This window comes from Diabrotica undecimpunctata, chromosome 8, assembly GCF_040954645.1.
Source record: "Diabrotica undecimpunctata isolate CICGRU chromosome 8, icDiaUnde3, whole genome shotgun sequence".
In the NCBI taxonomy this organism is placed as follows: Eukaryota; Metazoa; Arthropoda; class Insecta; order Coleoptera; family Chrysomelidae; genus Diabrotica; species Diabrotica undecimpunctata.
The window spans coordinates 69311702-69333109 of NC_092810.1; the positions used below are offsets into that span (position 1 = coordinate 69311702).

The window sequence follows — 21408 nt, forward strand, 5'->3', positions numbered from 1 at the left end:
TTTGTACGTATATATACCTACTGAACTAAACACAAAATCAAAATAAATAATAACAAAGTCAACTTTATTTATATCGAATGAGCTAGCTGGCCATCGAATATGAGTGTAGTGAGGGCACACAATATTGCACAACATTTAAAATGACATTTTTGTAATATTTACACATAAAATTATCTTGGTATTGTTTATAATAATGATAACATTGTATATTTTAATAATGATAACATGATTTAACAAAGAAAAATATGTTATTTTGGAAGATGCTAAATTGATTTCCTCCGAAACAGTTCTTATTGCAAATTGCATAGCAGGCTGAGGCTAATTTCTTACTTAACAAATCGATATGAAAAAACCATTAAGGTTTCATGACTAATAATTAATAAAAATAAAGATTTAGACTTACGTCGTTGACCTAGAAGTAGTAAAAAGCTGCTCAACATACTTTTTGGACTCTCTGTGTTCGCCTCCTTGTACGCGTTTCTTTTGGTTGGTTAAAAAGGTAGCCGATGTTGATTTAGGCAAATAAAGACTAGGTACTGCCTCAGGTTTGAGTTTTAGACCCTTTTTAGAAACGTAATTTAAAAGTTCCTGTTGTAGATTTCTTTGGTAATCTTCAGTTTTAAAATATGTATAACAAATTCTTGCAGTATTACAATTAAAATTATCCTATCTACAACAAGATATAATCCACAGTTTTCTGGTCACGCTATCTTTAGGAAATGTATGAAACCTAAAGATTTTATCTTCATTGTCACTATTGCCACAAGCAATTGCACAGCGTACTTTGAAAAAGGTACAAAACCAGATATACAATGGCAAATAACTACTATATACTATACAGTATAAATAAATAGTAACTAAACACCATTTGTATAAAGACACAGTCATATATAAGCATATATCAAAATTATTTTTCTATTATAAAATAGATGACTCAGTCAGTATTAAGATACTTTAAAATATATTTATTATCTCATAACTTGCAATTTGCAATAGTCACCATTGATAACCGATATTATTGTTAAACTTTTGTTTTTATACAAGCTTTCTGTCTTGCCGTTGTAAAGTCGTCTGAAGTCGATATTTATTGTGTTTTGCGTTTGAACTAATTTGTGTCTTATTTTCATATTATTATATTGTTTGATAAGTAAATTTTGCATATAATAATCGGTAGGTTATAGTAATGTGTATATTTTTTATTTTACTAAATTTCATTATAACTCATCTAAAAAACCATATTGAATTGTAAAACAGATTCTTCTCTATTGTACTCTATTTTGTTTTTATTTCAGTAAAACTGCTTGGAAGTGAGTGACAGTGAATCAGAATAAGCAAATCTACTACTATTTACCTATTCACAGTATTTCCTCTGCAGAAAATTTTTAAATTTCAAGGGATTTACATACAAAAAGAGTACTTATATTATTACTATATGTATGAAAACAAAAAAAAATTTGCCTGAATCTCTAAGAGAAGTAAAGGTTTTACGCTACTGAAAATATATTTTTTATTCAATTATAACCAAAACAAAACATTTAAAAAAAATTAGATCACTTTTTAACCATAATTTCAAAATTAATGTGTACGTTAAGCTGTAATAATGGGTTCGAGGTGGTTCAGGCGATCTTAACTACGTCACACTCCTGGGTTAGCTGTCAAATGTCATGCGCAATATCATACCTTGTGTATTCATTGTACCATGGGTCAAACCAATCAAACCAAAGAATATTCTTTGGTCAAACGTGGTCAAACGCTTTGTTCCCATTTTCCACGAGAAGGACAAGACGCCATTTTTATTTTTTTGTAAGTAGTGAAAAAAGGTACAGTCTTAGACGATTTTTAATAATTAACACATTACATGGTATAACAATGGAAACATGAAGAACTGACCAAAAAAAGATGTTGTCTTCCAGATTCCATGGATAATTACTACCAGCAAACAATACCGTTTTTCAAGTCCACAAAGTTATATGGATATGTTTGATAAATGGGTGAATGTTGTTAAGAGCCCTAAATTAGAGGATGCTGCAACAGAAACTAACAATTTTTATGTATGCGTTAGTCATATTAAAGAGAGGAGGATAGTACCAGCAAAGAATATAGACGCTTAGTACCAGCAGTACCAGGTAAGCATACCAAAACCAGACCTGTATTATTAAGAACACTAAGTTACGCTACACTTGGCTCTTCTCTTGTATTATTAATATTTCTCCTATTTAACCTCAAAATAACAAGAAAACCCATATAGTATAGGAAAAATAATATATACAAATTATCCTATAGTATAGTCAGTTCGCTAATCCCAGTCCTATCTGTCTAGTGAATGAATTTAGTAATTATATTTTTGCGAAGTTAGTTACTTTTTGACAGACTAGTGGCCGGAAATTACTATAATACTATACAACCAAACACATGTGCTCATAGCGTATTTCATTATAGTATTTCGTCTACCTTTTTTGCAAACTTATACTAATTCTAAATAATTAATAATATTCTATTATTCCTATTAGAAACTAATTTTGGACGACTCAGGATATTACTTTTTTAATTAACATACTTTATTATGTGGATTATATATCACAATATTGAATATGTTTTGTGATTATATATCATTTGAAATTTTGCTGATTTAGCATTATTATCATCACTTAAAAAAAATAATAAATTAACTGGAAAATAATAAAGGTTTATTGAAAATATTATTAAGAAACTCAAGCTAAATGTTACAAAAAATTGGTACCAAATAAAAAGTTGGTTGCCTACATTTGGCACAACTAAATGATATAAACTACACCTCATTCAAATACGACGTGCAGTAAAAGTAAACAAAACCAGGCTATGCTACGTAAGACTCCATAGGCGTGCGGTTTTGCTTTCATATTTCCTATCAAATTAATAAAACAGTATGTACAATTAAAGATTTGTTTACTATGAACAACGAAGATAAAATATACACTGTTAGTATTATTTTCAAGGAAATTCAAAATTAGCTTCACTACTGTAAAATAAAAAGAAACTTATGGTTTGACAAAAATAATAAAGCAGTAATTGCAACGTTGTTTTGACACTTAAACGATCGAAATCGAAACATCAAATACACTTATGTTTTAAAGTAAATTGTGTGTTAGTTCGCCTCAAAAGAAGTAACTTATTATTATGTTTTCAGTTTTTATTTGAAAAACAATAAAACTCACGTGATCCAGATTACAAATGTTACCAGAAATTAAAATCTCATTTTACATAAATTTCGTAAATTTGAATACAGATATACCTTAACTTAAAATGTTTTCATAAACGAAAATTTTGTATTAAAAAAAAATAAGGTATTGCACTTGGAGAAGTGCCGCCAGAAGTAAAAACTTCTTAAATTGCGTTGATATTATGAGTATTAATATCTAAGGGCTTCCTGTTTAATCAGTTGTTTATTTTGAACTCAGCCAGAGGCCTTCCTTAAGTCAATAAATCAAAATTTGTCTGTAGTAAATTTATTTCCATTCATAGTGCCTTATGATATCTCGTACGTAACTATACGTTCTATATAATCAAGATCCTGTGTAGTGCCATTTTGGTAGTCGCCATTTCTTAATATATTCGTTATATACTCCCCGTTTAATAAATATGGACAACCGAGTTGAAGAAAGCGGATATTCAAAAGTGGCGGCGATCAAAAGTTTTGACAATTCAGTTCTAAAAGTCGAGCTTTTGACTATTGTGAATAAACATAAAAAAAATACACTATTGTAAGCATATTGTAGATGAAATGGGTAAAGAAAAAAGAAGGTATTCACAGGCACTCGAGGTAGATTCTGAGTAAAATATTACCTAAGTTACACTTTGAGTTTTTTGTTTTATTTATTAGTCAGATATGTTGAATGTTTTTATTTTTGACAAGATTTTTCTGACCTTTGCATAGGTTTTTGCTTTGAAATTTCGTTTTCCTTAAACCAACGAATGGAGTGCCATTAAGAGCTCAGTTCACGAGTGGCAACTCCGTTTTAACCTTAAATAATACGTTTAATTTTAAAACATTTAATGTAATTGTATTTTAATTCCGTTCATTACAATAACGGATTCACATTATTATGTTGTTGGAAAACCTCATTCTAACATGTTTATTCAGTTATTTTCAGTTCTGTTATTCCTGTGAACGACTTATGCTACGATGTCTACTTCATACTATGTGGGAGTGCCCCTCGTAACATTCATACTGTTGACGGTTTATTTATACTTAGTGCAGATCTATCTTGTATTTAGTGTAGAAATGTTTAGAAAGGTTTTCGAAGCCCCGCCCATTGTGACGTCAGAGGTGAGGTAGTCCATTAATAAACACAACTGACCGTTTCCACTAAACAGACTCGTGTTTCAAAAACTCGGGACTCGAAAAACAAAACGAACTGTTTCAAAACACGCCAGTCTTTAGTAAAGTTTGTGAAAAGTTGCTATTTTGTTTTATTGGACACGAGTTTGTGTTTTGTTTTTATTTTGTCCGTTTGGTGGGAAACCGCCATTAGATATTACATTTAATTTTAACACAATTTTTACATATTTAATTTAATTTTATTAATTCAATGCATTACAATAACGAATTCGCATATTATGTTGTTGCAAAACCTCATTCTAACATTTATTAATTTAATTTTATCTTTGTTATTCTTCTGATCATAAAATATAAATGATAACATTTATTATAAATATAAATGAATAAATTCAAGCACTGTATTCCCTGACGCACGCCCTGGCTAAAATATTATCATTAGAACAACAGTGGTCCAATGAAGTTATAGCAATTCTTCCGCGTACAAGGACTACTAAATGATATGGTATGCTGTAAATACTTGAGTTTCGTATACGATGTCTATTTATATAGTTTATGAGGTGGATATTATGTACGTTTATACATTGTAAATCGTGATTTGGGAGTGCTCCTCGTAATATTCATAATGTTGATAACGTGTCTTGGTTTGTTTACTTCTACTGCATCTTTAAGTTAAATTTGGTGTAAATTATCCTTACTTTTTTATAAAATATATATATATATATATATATATATATATATATATATATATATATATATATATATATATATATATATAGAAACTTAATTTCTTTATACATGCTATAAATTTCTAAGCGAATTTGATTTTTGCCACTATGTCAAACTGAACTGGATGTTATCTGAAATGTTTTTGTTATTAAGAACATTTTTTGTAACATTTACATAATCAGATCAATATATTTTAATGATCAACTTACCTCAACAGGGTTTCATTCGGCAAATAAGTATTTTGAATAAAGCTTTGTACAGTTTCATTACCTTGTAATTTAACAGCATCCTTACTCATCTAAAAATATTAACTTTTAAATAACATTTATCATATCATTTATTTAAGAAAAACTTACCAAAGCATTAGCTGATGGAACAAGTGGAAAACTTTGATGATCCATAATAATAAAATTCAAAATAGAGCTAATTAGCTAAATAGAACTAACAAAGAATTAAACAAAAATAATAGAACAAAAAACTATATTAACTAAAATAAACAATGCGAATAATATACTAATACAAATTAATACAAATATTTACTACAATATGTTAAATTGTAACAACTCAAAATTATATTTTAAATATACAGGGAAAATTTTATGGGTGTAGTATAAACTTCCACATATTTAGAATAATTCTTCTTTTTTCAATGAAAGAAGTCTGCAATAGTAGTAGTATATTTGAGCTATTAATACTGAGAAGTAGGAATTTTTGTGTTGTAGGTTTCCGACTATGAATCTGTCAAAATATGCCTAACCTAAGCGAATGGACCTTATAAGGGTTTTTTCTGTTATTACGTACATGTATATTGATTTACTCTTAATTTAAAATGAGCTTAAAATCCTAGGTAATTTTATGTGCCTTTTGAAATTACCACCATGTATATATAGTTACTCACCCTGGCACTAGATGATGCACCAATCATCGTTTTACTATTTAACACAGGACTGACACTGCCAGGTGCCAGGTGGTAGTGTGCTGTGATAGGTCATGTAACATCATCTCATCACACCATCATCATAAATTTGAAAGTACCTGTGCCAAAGAATATAGACACATATATGCGTCTATATTCTTTGCCTGTACCCTGTACCTGTATAGCATGATATAATATTCTAAATCGCTCTTATGTATCATGTCTGTGTACAGCAAAATGCACAGATGAATTACACATGGTAGGAGTCTGGGAGTGTGCTGTGAACAAAATGTACTCTTGATCTTTTGATCATGTTATTTTGCATGTATTATATATATAAAATAAAATGAAAGTAAAACAAAAAATTAGTGAGGAAACACGTAAAATAGAAATAGAGTATAATGACTTGGAAGAATTTAAATGTGAAATTCAGAAGTAATCCAATAGGTAAAGTACTCATCAAAGGACACATCCTTAAATACTGAAATAGAACAGCATGGAAATAAACTTAATCAATTTGAAAAAAACCAAACCGTTAAGTTAGCTACAAATGAAGGAAATTTTTGTATTTGGCAGTGTTATCATTTCGTTTTAATAAATCATGAAAGAGCATGCAATATAATATTAATTAATTTAATTAAACATGGAAAACATAAAATGATAAAATAATGAGAAAAGTAATATATTAATCACTATAAATATGAAAGTTATAGTCAGAATTCAATAGGATAGTTAGGTTATCGCTTAGAAATGATAGACCCTCGAGGGGTCCGAGATGAGAGACGCGTGTAGTTCAATGATGGCGTGTATATTTTTAAAATAAGGTAAATAAATATAAAAATATTTTTGCGTCAATGGTCGAATTGTTAATTTATGTTAAATATATTTTGTTAAAATGTTATGTAAAAATATTATATTCAAAATATTAAGTCTTAACAATTAATTGTCTAAGCTAGATGTACACAGAATATTGTCATTCATTTATATTATTTTTAGTTTAAGAATTATGTACATGTTTATTTTACATCTCAAATGCTAAATTATACTTACTTACTTAAGCCGTCCTCTTGTACCTTACGGTGTCGAGGTGCTAAATTATATTATATTTTAAATCCAAAACTTTCTTCCCTTATAATAATGAAATGTTACGAATATACTTCTGGTTCGTAATACACTCATGGACAAAAATATCGAATATTTTGGAATGTTCCAATTTTTTTTTGTAGTCACTATTATTTCAAAATAATTTTAGATTACTGATAATACTCATCTAGTAGGCTGATGTACTCAACTGGTTTGGAATATTTTGATGTTTATTCAGTGGTTAGTGTCATTCGTACATTTTATCATAAAAATCCTTCTTCACGTAAAGAAAAAATCATACTAATTCGGTTATTTATAGTTTAATTTATTAAGTTTAATTAAATATTGTTTTGATTTAACTAAGTTTAAAACAAGTATCCCACCAATTCGGCACTGCGATGAAGTCCAAGTAGCACATATTTTAATTTTGTACAAAGAAGGATATGCACAAAAAGGTATCGCACGACGTTTCAGCAGAACTGAATCTATAGTTTCAAATACTCTAAAAAGGTACCGCGAAACAGGAAATTTTGTAAGAAGGCCTGGTCAAGGACGTCCAAGGCGCACAACCGCAATTGATAACCGTTTTTTGGTTCTTAAGTCTACACGAAATCGTTTATTGACATCGATGCACCTCAGAAATGAGCTATTAAATGTTAGACAAGTTAATGTGAGTTCACAAACAGTTAGACGAAGATCAAAAGAAGCAAACTTAAAGCCCAGACGCCCCGCCAAAGTTCCACGTCTTCTCCAAAATCATAAAGCTCGTCGTTTGGAATTTGCAAGAACACATATTTAGTGGAATATCGACAACCGGAAAAACGTTCTTTTCACTGATGAGACCAGAATCCTATTATGAAAGCCAGATGGTCAAAACTACGTCTACAGAAGAGTTGGAGAACGATTCGCCAGCTGCAGTCTCGCCCAGACCGTTAGTTTTGAAGTTGATGGCATAATTCTTTGTGAAGGTATTAGTTGGGAGGTACGTACCACACTTGTGGAAGTGATTGGACAGATGACTGGTGATTCTTTCGTTTAAAACATCTTGCAAGATCATGTTTTGTCATATGTTGGTTACATTGGATATGAAAGATTCACGTTAATGCACGATAATACTTGAACATATGCCGCTGCCATAGTGAGTAATTATCTTGATGAGGTCCAAATTCCAAGATTGGATTGGGCACCGTATAGCCCGGATTTAAATCCAATAGAGCACATGTGGGATCACCTAAAACGCAGCATACGACAAAGAAATTCCGTTCCAAATACGATAGAGCAGCTTCAGCTTGCTGCACAGGATGATTTTAATACAATTTCCCAAGGATATGTCCAAAATTTACTTGCAAGCATGCTGAGAAAGATGCAAGCAGTAATAAGAGCTAGAGGGGGAATACTCGTTACTGATCATGCACTTCTTTCAGTTTAAACCAGTTGTTTAAGCAATTTAAATTATCATTTAAGTTTAAAGTAAAATAACCTTATTTACCTAATATTAAACATTTATTTTTTTCACAATTTTCTCCGCATAAAAACTTGTTCATTAAACATTGTTAAAATAAACTCTATTTTACAATAAATGACTTGCTTGACCAAAATTTATTTTGAAAAAACAAAAATTTGAAAATTCCAAAATATTCGATATTTTTGTCCAAGAGTGTAATTTGTAATAAACAAAACCTATCATTTATAAATATCTTAAATTCATAACAAACAAAAAAGAAAATAACTTCATTTTCCACCATTGTTTGTAGATGAATTGTCAGATTAACCTTTTGAAAAACCCTTGTTAGTCATAATATGCGTTTTAAACTAAACACGACGTAGCATTCAAATTGAGCAATTTCCAAGAACACAAATATAATACCTGGGAATTTCTAATTAAATACAATTAAAATGGAAGTAATAGAATTCCCGAAACAACCTTGTTTTTCCTTTTGAACTTTTATTTACAATCAATTTCTACATAAGAGTTTTAAGTAAATGTGAATGAATTTGTAAATAGGTAATAGTTTCGAAATAACTTAGTCGCTTTGTTATCGACTTCTAGCAGGTAGAATGTACATTATTCATTTTTTTTAAATAAAATTCATATCCAAATATAAATACCAACTGCTTTACAGAAAATAATAATTCTAGACCCAGCAACCTAATGTAAACTGCAATTGTGAAAAACAAACTTGCCATAATAATAATAATAGGTACATACCTACTTAGAATATTATAACCAGGTAGGACGAACGATCTCACAGGTAGTCTCAGAATGTAGCAACAAAAAATCACTAAAGCTGTACCTATTAGTTATTATTTTAAAGAAATATTTTTATTCTGAAGCATTTCCTGTTGTTAATTCACTATCATTACTGTCTTCTCCTGGAGTAATAATAATGGGCTTGATAAGAACATCAACACGCGTGTCTACATCCCACATTTTATCTTCTTCTTTCTGTGTATGTTTAATGCATGACTTCCAGTTGGAAGTGGTTATATTTTGTATGGCTTGGTCTAATAATAATTTGACATCTTTTAATTTAAAGGTTGTATTCTTTTGCGCTACCTCATTTTTTATTTGTGTGACCTCAATTCACAATGATACGGTGGAGTTCTTAATACGGTGATGCCATGCTCACGTGCCATTTCGTCTACTGCAAATCTGATATATGAACTTTACTTTACTTCTTAACCAATCTATTATATCTGCCTTTCAAGTTGCAGAAGTCGGTATTTTTTTCATACGACGGCTGTGATAAGGTGCATTGTCCATTATAATTACTGAACCAGGATCTACAAGTCAGTATAGACGAAAACCACTTTTCAAACACATCCTAATTTATATCCTCATGATAATTGCCCGTTTTGATTGAGGTAAACACATTTAAACCACCTTGTAAAAAACCTGAATCACTTCCAATGTGCGTTATAATGAGACGTCTTCCTTTGCCCGAAGGTGCTTTTAAGCCGGTTGAAAGTCCCTCAATGAAAGCCTGTCGCGCACTTTTAATATTCAAGGCTTGCCATACTTTGGATTTCGTATACCCTCATTCAATCACGTTTCGTCCGTATAATAATTTTTTTACCAAGTCGTCTAAAATCGCGAATTTTTTGCAAATATTTTCTCCACCATCACTAATTCGTTTCTCCCGATCACCAAACTTTTCCGATTTCTCTTCACATACCGAAAGTCCATTTCATGTAAAGTTCTTTGTAATACTCTCATGGATATTTTATTTAAAGTATCATCTGCGTCTACATTAACTTCTCGTTGAATAGCCTTTAACATGGACAGTTCGTTCCTAAAATAAAATCCATGAACTTTTCTTCGGATTATACTTTTCGTACTATCGTCTAACACAATTTTTGCACATCCTTTGTGGATTAGTTTTTGGATAGGTTTGTTACCTTAAATTATTCGGAAAACCGTACGAACCGATATTTTCGTTAAATCTCCACACAATGCCGCGACGTCCGCTATAAGCATATCTTGATATCTTGTACGCAATCACTCATAAACTGATTTTATCATTTGCTTTTCTATCACAGATAACCACTTGTTTTTATTTTGTTTATTAACAGATGTACTGCACGTTGTAGCAGATGTATTGCATTAAGAATATTACTTTCGAAAAGAAATAACGGTGTCCGCCTGTCTCTCTATCGGTACTCAGGGTATACCTCAATGGCACGGATAAACTGCAAGCGGTACTAAATAATAAATTTCGCAAAAAGGCGAGTGTACCTTCTCTAGTTCGGACTTCTAACAGATGTAACCGGCCAAAATGATAATTGAGAAGTGGATTTAACGAACTACAAAATGTCTGCCCTGACAATCCTATTGAATTCAGGGTATAGAAAGTAAATAACAAGTTAAATTTTGCTGTAATGATTTTAATACATATTTTTACTTTATTATATTGCAACTAGTGTTTTGAAGGTTTTGACACTATTGCCAAAATCCGCTAATCTATCAAATGGCAGTTATAATTTTTTTTCTAATAACTAACTGCAACTAATATCGAAAGAAACAAATATTCATTTGTTCCTGTTTTATGTAAATTTAAAAAAAGAATAAAAAAATACTAGATTCCATAAAATAATACTGTTTCAAAACATTTTTCAGGCGTAAAACATACTTAATAAGGGCATGGCAATACCGCAAACGCAAATTTGATGTTTCCTTTGGAGCTAACTTAACCGAAACGTTTTATATATACTTTTACTTCTTTTTTAAACAATGCTTTTACTAAAGTATGCATACTAGTTATGAATAAGTACATTGTTTACCAGCTAATATTATTTCGATCATAAATTCAATTTAAGGGCATATAAGAGACAATTACAAATTAAGTACTTTTACAGTACTTAAGTAATGTACAGCTAACACATTTTAATTTGGTGCAGTAAGGAATCTCTAGTGAAGTATCTTGATCACTGGCTCAACAACCCGATTTGGATCTTAGTCTGTTCTGAAATACTACTCTATTTTGTGATCAGTTTTTTCTGGAATTTTTTATTTTTAAGGTTGTTACATCATTTTCCAATTGTTCGATGTATCTTAGCATCAGCCTTCCTCTGGTTCTTTTTCCTACTGACGCGTGTTTGGTATTTTGCCTTCTTTCCACTCGTTCCATACAATGCAGCTGTACTGTTTTAATGATTGTTATGATATCTGGATCCTGGTATATTTTGAATAGTTCAAAGTTTTATCTTCTTCGGCAAACTACCCTTTCTTTTGTGCTTTTATAATGAAAACATTGAAATAATCTTTCCTTACTTTTAGAGAGTGTAGAGGTTTCTAAACCATATGCGAGTACCAGTAAGTATTATGGTTTTGTATATTTGACATTTTGTTTTTCTTGCGACATTATCTGATCTTAGTTGCCTAATTAAGGCATGGTAACATTTATTAGCTATGAATATTCGCCTCTTCACTTCCTCTGCAACTTATTTATCATATATAACTAAAGATCCTAAGTATGTAAAGTTTTTTACCCCTTCCATGTTATGTTCTCCTATTGTTAGATTTTGTAGCTGCCTTATTTTTGCGTTTTAACTTGCATGCATAAATTTTGTTAGCATGATTGGACCAGTCTTACTTGTAGCTTATTCTAATTGATTGAATGCATCTATAATTTCTCCTGTTATGAGTATGTCAACATCATCTGCAAATTGTACTAGTTTTACACACTTTTATTAATTATTGTTCTTCGAGTATTGATTGTTGTGTCTCCTATTATTTTTTCGAGCATGATGTTGAAAAAGGTGCATGATAGGGCATCTACCTGACATAGTCCCTTTTTCACATCTACTGTTTCCATTAATTTGTTTTGTATCCGGATTTTACCTTCTACTTTTAGAGTTTCTTTTATCAATACTACTAGTTGTGTTGCTTTATTAGATTCTTTCATTGTTTGTATTAAGAATTTTCCGTTTATACTGTCATATACGCTTCTGAAGTCTATGAAGAGACGATAATTGTATGTCATTGTTATATTCATTTTTTGTTAAGAATCTGCCTTAGTAAAAATACCTGGTCTACTGTTGACCAGGTATTGTTTTACTTTAGGAAGGATGACATTACATTAGTAGCTCCGATACTATTTCATCAATCGAATTCTGAAAAAAGAATTTAACTTAGGATACATTTAGTAAAGCAAAGTGATCATAAATTTATGTATTTGCTTAAAATTAAGTACTAAGATAGATTTTAAACTTGTTTGTTTATTTATTTAGTAATTAACTTATGGATATTAATTACATTTATTAGTTAGTTATTAGGCAACTTCAGTTACAGCGTTTTCCTACTTTCAACATTACCTTAAAATAATACATGAGATTAAATTTACAGATAACACCTTATAATTTCATCCAATAAGGAATCTTGAGTGAAATATCATGAGCAGCATCAATGGTTCGACAAGCCTGTTTGGGTCTAAGCCTGTCCAAGATTCTTCTCTGTTTTGATCAGTTTCATGCTTTTTATCTTCAATTTTTTATTTTTAAGATTGTAATATTATTTTCCATCTTTTTGATGTTCGATGTATCTCAAAAATGTATGACTTATGTCAAAAAATATTAATTTCCCTCGAGAGCAAAATACCTTTATATTTCACAATATCAAAAATTGTTATGATGAAGAGTTGTTTAAAACTAAAAACTATGTTTTAATATGTAATTGTATCCTTATAATTAAAAAAAAAAAGATTTGCAAATTTTTCCCAAATTACTGACTCAACATATTTTTTTTATTACAAATATGATAACTCTTCCGTTCTGATAAAAATGATTAAAATTAAATTTTTAATTAAGTTTTTCATGAAATAAAAAAAGAAAATTTTAAGAATCAATCAAAATTGAGTACTTGACCTTAGGTGTGTTTCAGTTTATTTAGCAATAAATCCATATTAGGAATTTTAAATTTTTGCCTTTTTTCAATGAACTTTAATAGTTCTCAAATAAAAACTAACTATGTGGGCTAAGAAATCAAGCCAATAACAATGCCACTAAAACTTTCTTGGCTAATACTGAGAGAAGAAGATTTTGGCGGTTAGATCTGTCGAACATCAAAACATTAAATGTGAGGTTTTAGACTGCTTACAATTAAAATATCTAAGATGTAAATGTAAATGCATTTACGGAACAAATGATATTGTTTTTGTACCAGTTTTTCGATGTGTGGTCGTCAGAGATTTGACCTCTAAAAATCATACGCCGAATTTTGCTTACAATCTCAATATTGGGACGCAAAAAAGTTAACCATTTTTAGGCTTCCCCCTAAAACGCCCACTCGTAGGGCAAAAAACGAAAAAATCGATTTACCAAGAATTACACCTTATTAAGTAAGACTCCTCATTTTTATGGAGGACCGAAAGTTCCTAAAACGAATATACCACTTAAACCTATTTGTAGTACTATGAATTCTCCTTGTAGTGAATCTTTATTAAGTATTATACAACTATTTGCAAATAAAAATGACACATTTTTAAAAAATACACAACATTTTTGAAATAAATTATCGAAGATTGAATTTAATTTAAATAATATTTTAGTAAGTTTTGACATAAATAGTTTATTTATAAATGTGCTATTAGATAAGACTTTGAATATAATTAATACAAAATTAGAGAGTGATGATACATTGGCAAGTTGAACAAGACTAAATATATCAGCTATAATGGAGAGTTATTGACATTATGTACTGATAATACCTATTTTCAACTAAATAATGAATTCTGTCATCTGTGAAAGACTAACAAGCTATCTAGAAGCATTTCATTTACTGCCAGATGTCCAAAATGGGTTCAGGAAATCAGGATCTCAGTTGTGTTTTTTACATGGTGGATCATAGGCTGCTTCTGATGAAGATGGTCTCGCCATCGGAGAGGGTTACTTAAACCGAGATGAGGAGAGAATGACGACAACCCCGCTTGGATGAAGATATTTTTAAATAATATTTAAGTTATTATTATACAGTTAGTTTGTTGTTTATAGTGTTTGTTTAATACATTTATACGTGAAATTCTCAAAATCTTTCACCACACGCTCTTCCAGATGGAAGGCGTGGGAGTTCGAGGTATACCACATGACTAGATAAGATCATATTTTTCAAATCGTTTGCAAACAATAATATTAGATGGTACACTATCAGACCCAATGAAGTCTTCTGTGGGAGTACCACAAGGTTCGGTTCTTGGTTCTCTCTTTTTTATGATTTTTATCAACTATATCAACCAAGTTTGCACTACTCCTAATCAAATTATTGAATATCCAGATGATACAAGCTTCATTATATTACATCATAAGTTTGATCAGATAATTGGCAAGGGCAATACACTATCTCAGAAATTTAGTAAGTATTGCAAAGACAACAGCCTTAAATTAAATATAGCAGAAACCAGTTTCATGAGATTTTTACCAAATAATATAGCACCTGACTATGATCCTTATCTATATATTGATCACAAGTCTATTCAAAATGCTGAAGTAATAATATTTTTAGGACTGTATCCTTCCATATATTAAAACTAATGTACTATGGCTTGGTGCAGCCAGTCCTTCAGTACCGCTTAATATTTCGGGGCTCATCTCCATATATGAATAGAGCTTTTATATCTCAAAAAAATACTACGAACTATGTTTAAAGTATCATCAATTACATCATGTAAGCCACTATTTATAAAAGCTATTTATAACAACTCTTCCAGCTAATACCTTTAACCCTTACAGCTAATAATGTATATAAAAAAACATGAGCCAACATTCCTTAGGAATGCTGATCTACATCCACATAACACACGCCTAAAGGATAACATACATAAGCCTTTTTCCCCGGAGTCGCACAACATGCTCCTAGCTACATGACATTTCGGTGACACATCAGATGCATCTTGACACTATTAAATGCTTTGAACAAAATCTAAAAATATTTCTAGTTAGCCATGCTTTTTACATTATTGAAGAATTTTTAATGTATGTCTTATATAATGTATTTTTACTAATATTTAGTATATTTTTGTAAAAGATGCCACAAATTTATATGTTTGGAACATGCCGATTTTATATGCAATGACTGTTATGTAAAATAAGTTGTTTTTCTGTAATTTTTTGTGAAAATGTCTGTTTTTTATAAATTTTTAGTTAAAATTTACATGTGGTAAAAGTTTGTTTATTTCTCTGTATGAAATATATGTTTCCTCTCTTTCGTTTCTGTTGACTCATTTTCTATAATTTTAATTAAAAAAAAAATACAATATTTTTTCAGTTAAGTATTTTTATACTTCAGCAAAGAAATAATGAAATGAGTCATACGCGTGATATCGTAAGTTATCGTAAAATTTAGCTGTTCTTATGAGTTTTACCAAGAAGCGTATCAGTAGCAGAGAATTTATTTTTAATTTACCGTATAGCATATTAAGAACACGTAATTAAAAGCAATATTTTTTATAAAAAAAACTTTAAATGGATTATTACAAACGGACATCTAATATATCAATATAATCTAAAACACTTTCGGTCTCATTCAGGAATTCCATCTTATTTTTTCTTGTTTTTCTATTAATATATTACCCTCCTTATCTGTTTACTTCTTTTTTTTTTTAATTCCTTTTTGCTTTTATTCAGTTATTGTTAAAATTTTCTCGTCTCTATTGGCTTACTTAGATCTTGTTAGATCTTAGATTTTCTTTACATTTAAGGTATATAGTCGACTTCCGCACATCCGCTCAGTCTACACATTATTAATGCGAAATTAAAACTTATTTTATAAACTAGATCTAATGTATTATTTTTATCATTATAAGCAGAAATATTATATTGTTACAATGTAAAGTGATCAGCAAGAAAACATATTTTTGAACTACAGTTCAAATAAAATAAGGTCATAAATAAGTGCGGACTCGGAGTCCGCGCGCGACCTTGCATGTTACAAAACTGGCGGGCTCACTGAAGGGTTAATGGTAAAAAATATGTATAATTATATAAAACAGTAAATACGCTAAAATGAATGTTTGTATAAACGTAAAATGTTTTTTTGCATATACCAGTATAGGTGGTTGTACGTTACCCCAGTGGAAATTGATGAAATAGCACCAGTTACCGTAAACGATGTCTTCTTCAACATAGAGCAACCACAAACGAAACGGCGATAGCGCAGAGACACGACTATCTTGTTTGGCAAATGGAACTCGTATCACTGAGAACTGTCAGTTGGTTCAAGGGTTGTTTTTTACAAGTTAGGGCAACGCGTGGGTGTAAAATTACCCAAACGATCTGCAATTTTAACAAAATACGGTAATTTTTCTATGTTTCGCTGTTAAGAACAATGTATGAATAAACCCAATAAACACTCTTGTTTGCAACATTGTATAACAACCGTTTATTTTTCTACAGCGTCTGCATTTTTGTACGCAAAATCTTGGCTAACTATACGGAGATAATCAAAACTAACAAAAAGACTTACTATTTTAACAATGTTTACATACAGTTGCGAAACTGCAACGGCGTTTTATTAACCTTTAATTCGATTATTACATTTCTTTGTTTTTAAATTTATTTTAACTTGTACTCAAATGCTTATATTATATTCAGTGTGATTTTTAGATTATCAGCAAGAGAACAAGATGGAAATTATGGAGGTAATAACTGAACATCCGTCTCACAAAGAAAATTATATGAATCCACATGTTGAAGGGAAAACGTTAAATAAAAACATGAAAGTTGCGACTAGAAAAAAACCTTACAAATGTGGAATTTGTTTCAAGCACTTTGTTCAAAAAGTTTATTTAACTAAACACATGAAAGTTCACACTAAAGAAAAACCTTACAAGTGTGAAATTTGTTTTAAGCAGTTTAATACAGCAGGTAATTTAAAAATACATTTAAGAGTGCATACTGGAGAAAAACCTCATAAGTGTGAAATTTGTTTTAAGCAGTTTATAATATCAAGTAATTTGAAAGAACATTTAAGAGTGCATACTGGAGAGAAACCTTACAAGTGTGAAATTTGTTTTAAGCAGTGTACAACATCAAGTAATTTAAAAGATCATTTGAGAGTACACACTGAAGAAAAACCTCACAAGTGTGAAATTTGTTTTAAGCAGTTTAAGGCAAAAGTTTATTTTACTCAACACATGAAAATTCATACTGGAGAAAATTCTCACAAGTGTGAAATTTGTTTTAGGCAGTGTAGTACAGCAAGTAATTTGAAAAAACACTTAATAACGCACACTGGGGAGAAACCTTACAAGTGTGAAATTTGTTTTAAGCAGTTTAGTAGAAAAAGTGACTTGAAAACACATTTAAAAGTACACACTGGGGAAAAACCTCACAAGTGTGAAATTTGTTTTAGGCAATTTAGTACAGCATGTAATTTGAAAATACACTTAATAACGCACACTGGTGAGAAACCTTACAAGTGTGAAATTTGTTTTAAGCAGTTTGCGCAAAAAAGTGGTTTAATTGAACACACAAAAGTTCACACTAGAGAAAAACGTCACAAATGTGAAATTTGTTTTAAGCACTTTACTTCAGCAGGTAATTTGAAAGTACATTTGATAGTACACACTGGAGAAAAACGTTACAAGTGTGAAATTTGTTTGAAGCTGTTTTCTCGTGCCAATTCTTTGAAAAATCATTTAAAAACGCATACTGGAGAAAAGCCTTACAAGTGTGAAATTTGTTTTAAGCAGTTTACTGAAGGAGGTACTTTGAAAAAACATTTGAGATTGCACACTGGGGAAAAACCTTACAAGTGTGATATTTGTTTTAAGCAGTTTTTTCAAAAAGGTGATTTAACTGATCACATAAATGGTCACACCGCAGAAAATCCTTACAAGTGTGGTATTTGTTTTAAGCAGTATGCTCGAAAAGTTTATTTAACTGTACACATGAAACTTCACACTGAAGGAAATTCTCACAAGTGTCAAATTTGTTTTAAACAGTTTACTACATCTACTAAGTTGAAAGTACATTTGAGAGTGCACACTGGAGAAAAACCTTACAAGTGTGAAATTTGTTTTAAGCTGTTTTCTCGTGCCCATACTTTGAAAAATCATTTAAGAATGCATACTGGAGAAAAGCCTTACAAGTGTGAAATTTGTTTTAAGCAGTTTGCCTCAAATTTTTATTTACGTGAACACATGAAAGTTCATACAGAAGAAAAACCTCGTAAGTGTGAAATTTGTTTTAAGCAGTTTATTACAGCACATCATTTGAAAAATCATTTGAGACTGCACACTGGGGAAAAACCTTACACGTGTGAAATTTGTTTTAAGCACTTTTCTCAAACAAACAATTTGAAAGAACACTTAAGAACGCACACTGGGGAGAAACCTTACAAGTGTGGAATTTGTTTTAAGCATTTTGCTAATAAAGGGAGTTTGACTTATCACATAAAAAATCACACTGCAAAAAAAAAGTGTGAAACTTGTTTAAAGCAGTTTACTACAACAAGACATTTGAAACTACATTTAAGAACGCACACTGAAGAAAAACCTCATGAATGTGAAATTTGTTTTAAACGGTTTTTTAAAGCAGGCAATTTAAAAATACATTTGAGAGTGCACACTGGGGAAACACTTTATGAGTGTGATATTTGTTTAGAACAGTTTACTCGAAAAATTTATTTAATTGAACACATGAAAGTTCACACTAAAGAAAAACGTCAGAACTGAAATTTGTTTTAAGCAGTTTTCTCAAAAAAGTTAAAAAATAATTTGCAAATACTCTAGATACTAGAAAAAAACTTTACTAATGTAAACATTTTTTGAAGAAAGTTGGTGAACCAAGTAATTTGAAAACACATTTGAGCGTGCACACTAGAGAAAAGCCATACAGGAAATGATCTTAAGTGTGAAATTTGTTTTAGAGGTTTTCCTTAAAATGATTTCATATGCAAAATCATCCTGGAATGTTTATTTTAGTTAGTGTAGTTTACGGAAGTAGACGGTTTTCCTTTTGCAAAATAGCGTTTCTACGATAAAGAAAAATTGATTTCGAAAAATCCTACAATCCTATGGCGTATATTTGTATTATAAAACAAACTGGTTATTATATATTTTAAAATTATTGTATTTTTTTGTCCACTTTGTATATAATAAAAATTTCATAAGCTTTTTGTTTAACATTTTGAATTGCGTTATATATTTTCATCTTTTTCCCCATCCTTTTCTTTCTTTCGCATTCCCTTGTTCCCCTTGCATAGAGTTGAAATAATTATTTGATCAATCAATATAGGTGAGAGAATGTCTGAAGTTTTTTACCTTTCTGATAGATTCAGATTCTCCACGCGTGGGAATGAAGGTCAAGACAGCTCCCATCGTCGCGAGAAAAAATTAGGGCGAACAATGCATCAAGAGTAAAAAAAACACCGCTTTGCCGACGTAGGTGTTTCTTTGGAAGTGGTTGTGTTTTTATTTTTGAGAGGTTTCTTTTATGGTTTATCTCTTGTTATCAACATGGCTAACTATCTGACTGGAACAGACTTAAAGAGATAATCATTGGCAGAAACATTTTGCCAGGGCCCAGCCTAGAGATTTCGCTGCCCGGGTGCAAGAACCAAATTTGCCGCCTCATCGGCACTTTTGGAAAACGTATAAGAAAACATCGCAAATTGGGGAAAATTAATAAAAACACAATTTTGAACATTTAAGTCATAAAAATATATTTAAGTCAACAAATATATTGTAGCATTTGTAAATTCCTTGGTATATATGGAAATCACCTCGTAAGAATATTTTTAGTGTATTTGATTTCCTATCGTACGTATTAAAACACCGAAGTATTCTCTCAATTCGTTTTGCGTCGCCGAGGTCAATAATAGACACATTTTAAAAGTTTGTTTATTTAACAAGAGCTATCACGTTGCAAAAAGTTGCACTGGAACCCTAAAATGAAGACTGAAAACGTCGGCCTTGCTCGTTCCGTAGAATAAAATTATTCTTATATGCGAAGTAGGTTGAAAATGATATTATTATAATTGTCCAAATATATGTAGGCAAACTTTGTATTTTAAAATCCCATTCATAGCATAAATAAAAACTTTTTTATTCAGTATGACAAATAAGTTTGTCCAGTGGCGGCTCGTGACTTGAGAGACAAGGTCGGCAAGGTATTTTTTGTCTCCTCAGATAGGTATACCGTCTAATAAAGACTTAAGTAAATCATCATAGGAGATTTTTTGTTTTTTTTTTTATTCTTTTGAGGCAAGAGAAATCTCGTTCATTTGAGGCAGACGTTGGTGGTAATGAGAGAATTAATGACAATAATTTATTAATTTCGTTAACAGTTTGTTGTAATGAATTGCAGTATATAAAATTATACATATCTTGTAACTTATCCCATCTTCCGAAAATATTTGGATCAGCATATAAAACTTTTAATTCATTTTCTAATTTTATTTTATTAACGAATGATGGATAATTTTTAATAAAGCCTGTCTAATAAATATCTTGGAAATTCTTTGTCGTAACTTTTAAATTTTGAATCGTCAGAGGTCAAAAATTTGCAAATCTTCAAAATTCGAAAAACGAGTATCTATTTGCATAATAATAGTATCCAAAATTTCAAAATATACTCGTTTTTCGATATCTGTTTCTGTGTCATGCCTTTGTCTTTTTTTTTTTGGGGTTCGGAAATATCAAGCGAGTCCAAAACTTCACTGCGTATGTACTGGAAATTACATCATTACGAAAATCTCTGAGATTTTGCACCAGTCTTGTTATTCTATTTTTGGAATGAATAATGTCAGTTAACTGATTTTGAACATTGAATATCAAATCGGTTTGGGTAAACACTTTCTTAAAAATATTTAAAAGTATGTTAAAAGAATAATCATTTAATAAAGTTTTCAAACCGATTGCTTCACGGATCG

At 30.4% G+C, this 21408-nt stretch overlaps 1 protein-coding gene across 2 annotated transcripts; it reads left to right on the plus strand.

Annotated features, from left to right (window-relative positions):
- Positions 1–1702: 1702 nt before the first annotated feature.
- Positions 1703–19669, plus strand: LOC140447669 (uncharacterized). 2 transcript variants are annotated; one of them, XM_072540462.1, is made up of 3 exons: positions 1703–1803; positions 1914–2126; positions 17139–19669. In XM_072540462.1, exon 3 carries the CDS (start codon positions 17159–17161, stop codon positions 19208–19210), a length of 2052 nt encoding a protein of 683 aa, XP_072396563.1. In that variant the 5' UTR covers positions 1703–1803; positions 1914–2126; positions 17139–17158; the 3' UTR covers positions 19211–19669. The 2 variants fall into 2 exon arrangements, with proteins under 2 accessions (XP_072396563.1, XP_072396562.1); XM_072540461.1 differs by having other exon boundaries at positions 1709–2126.
- Positions 19670–21408: the final 1739 nt, after the last annotated feature.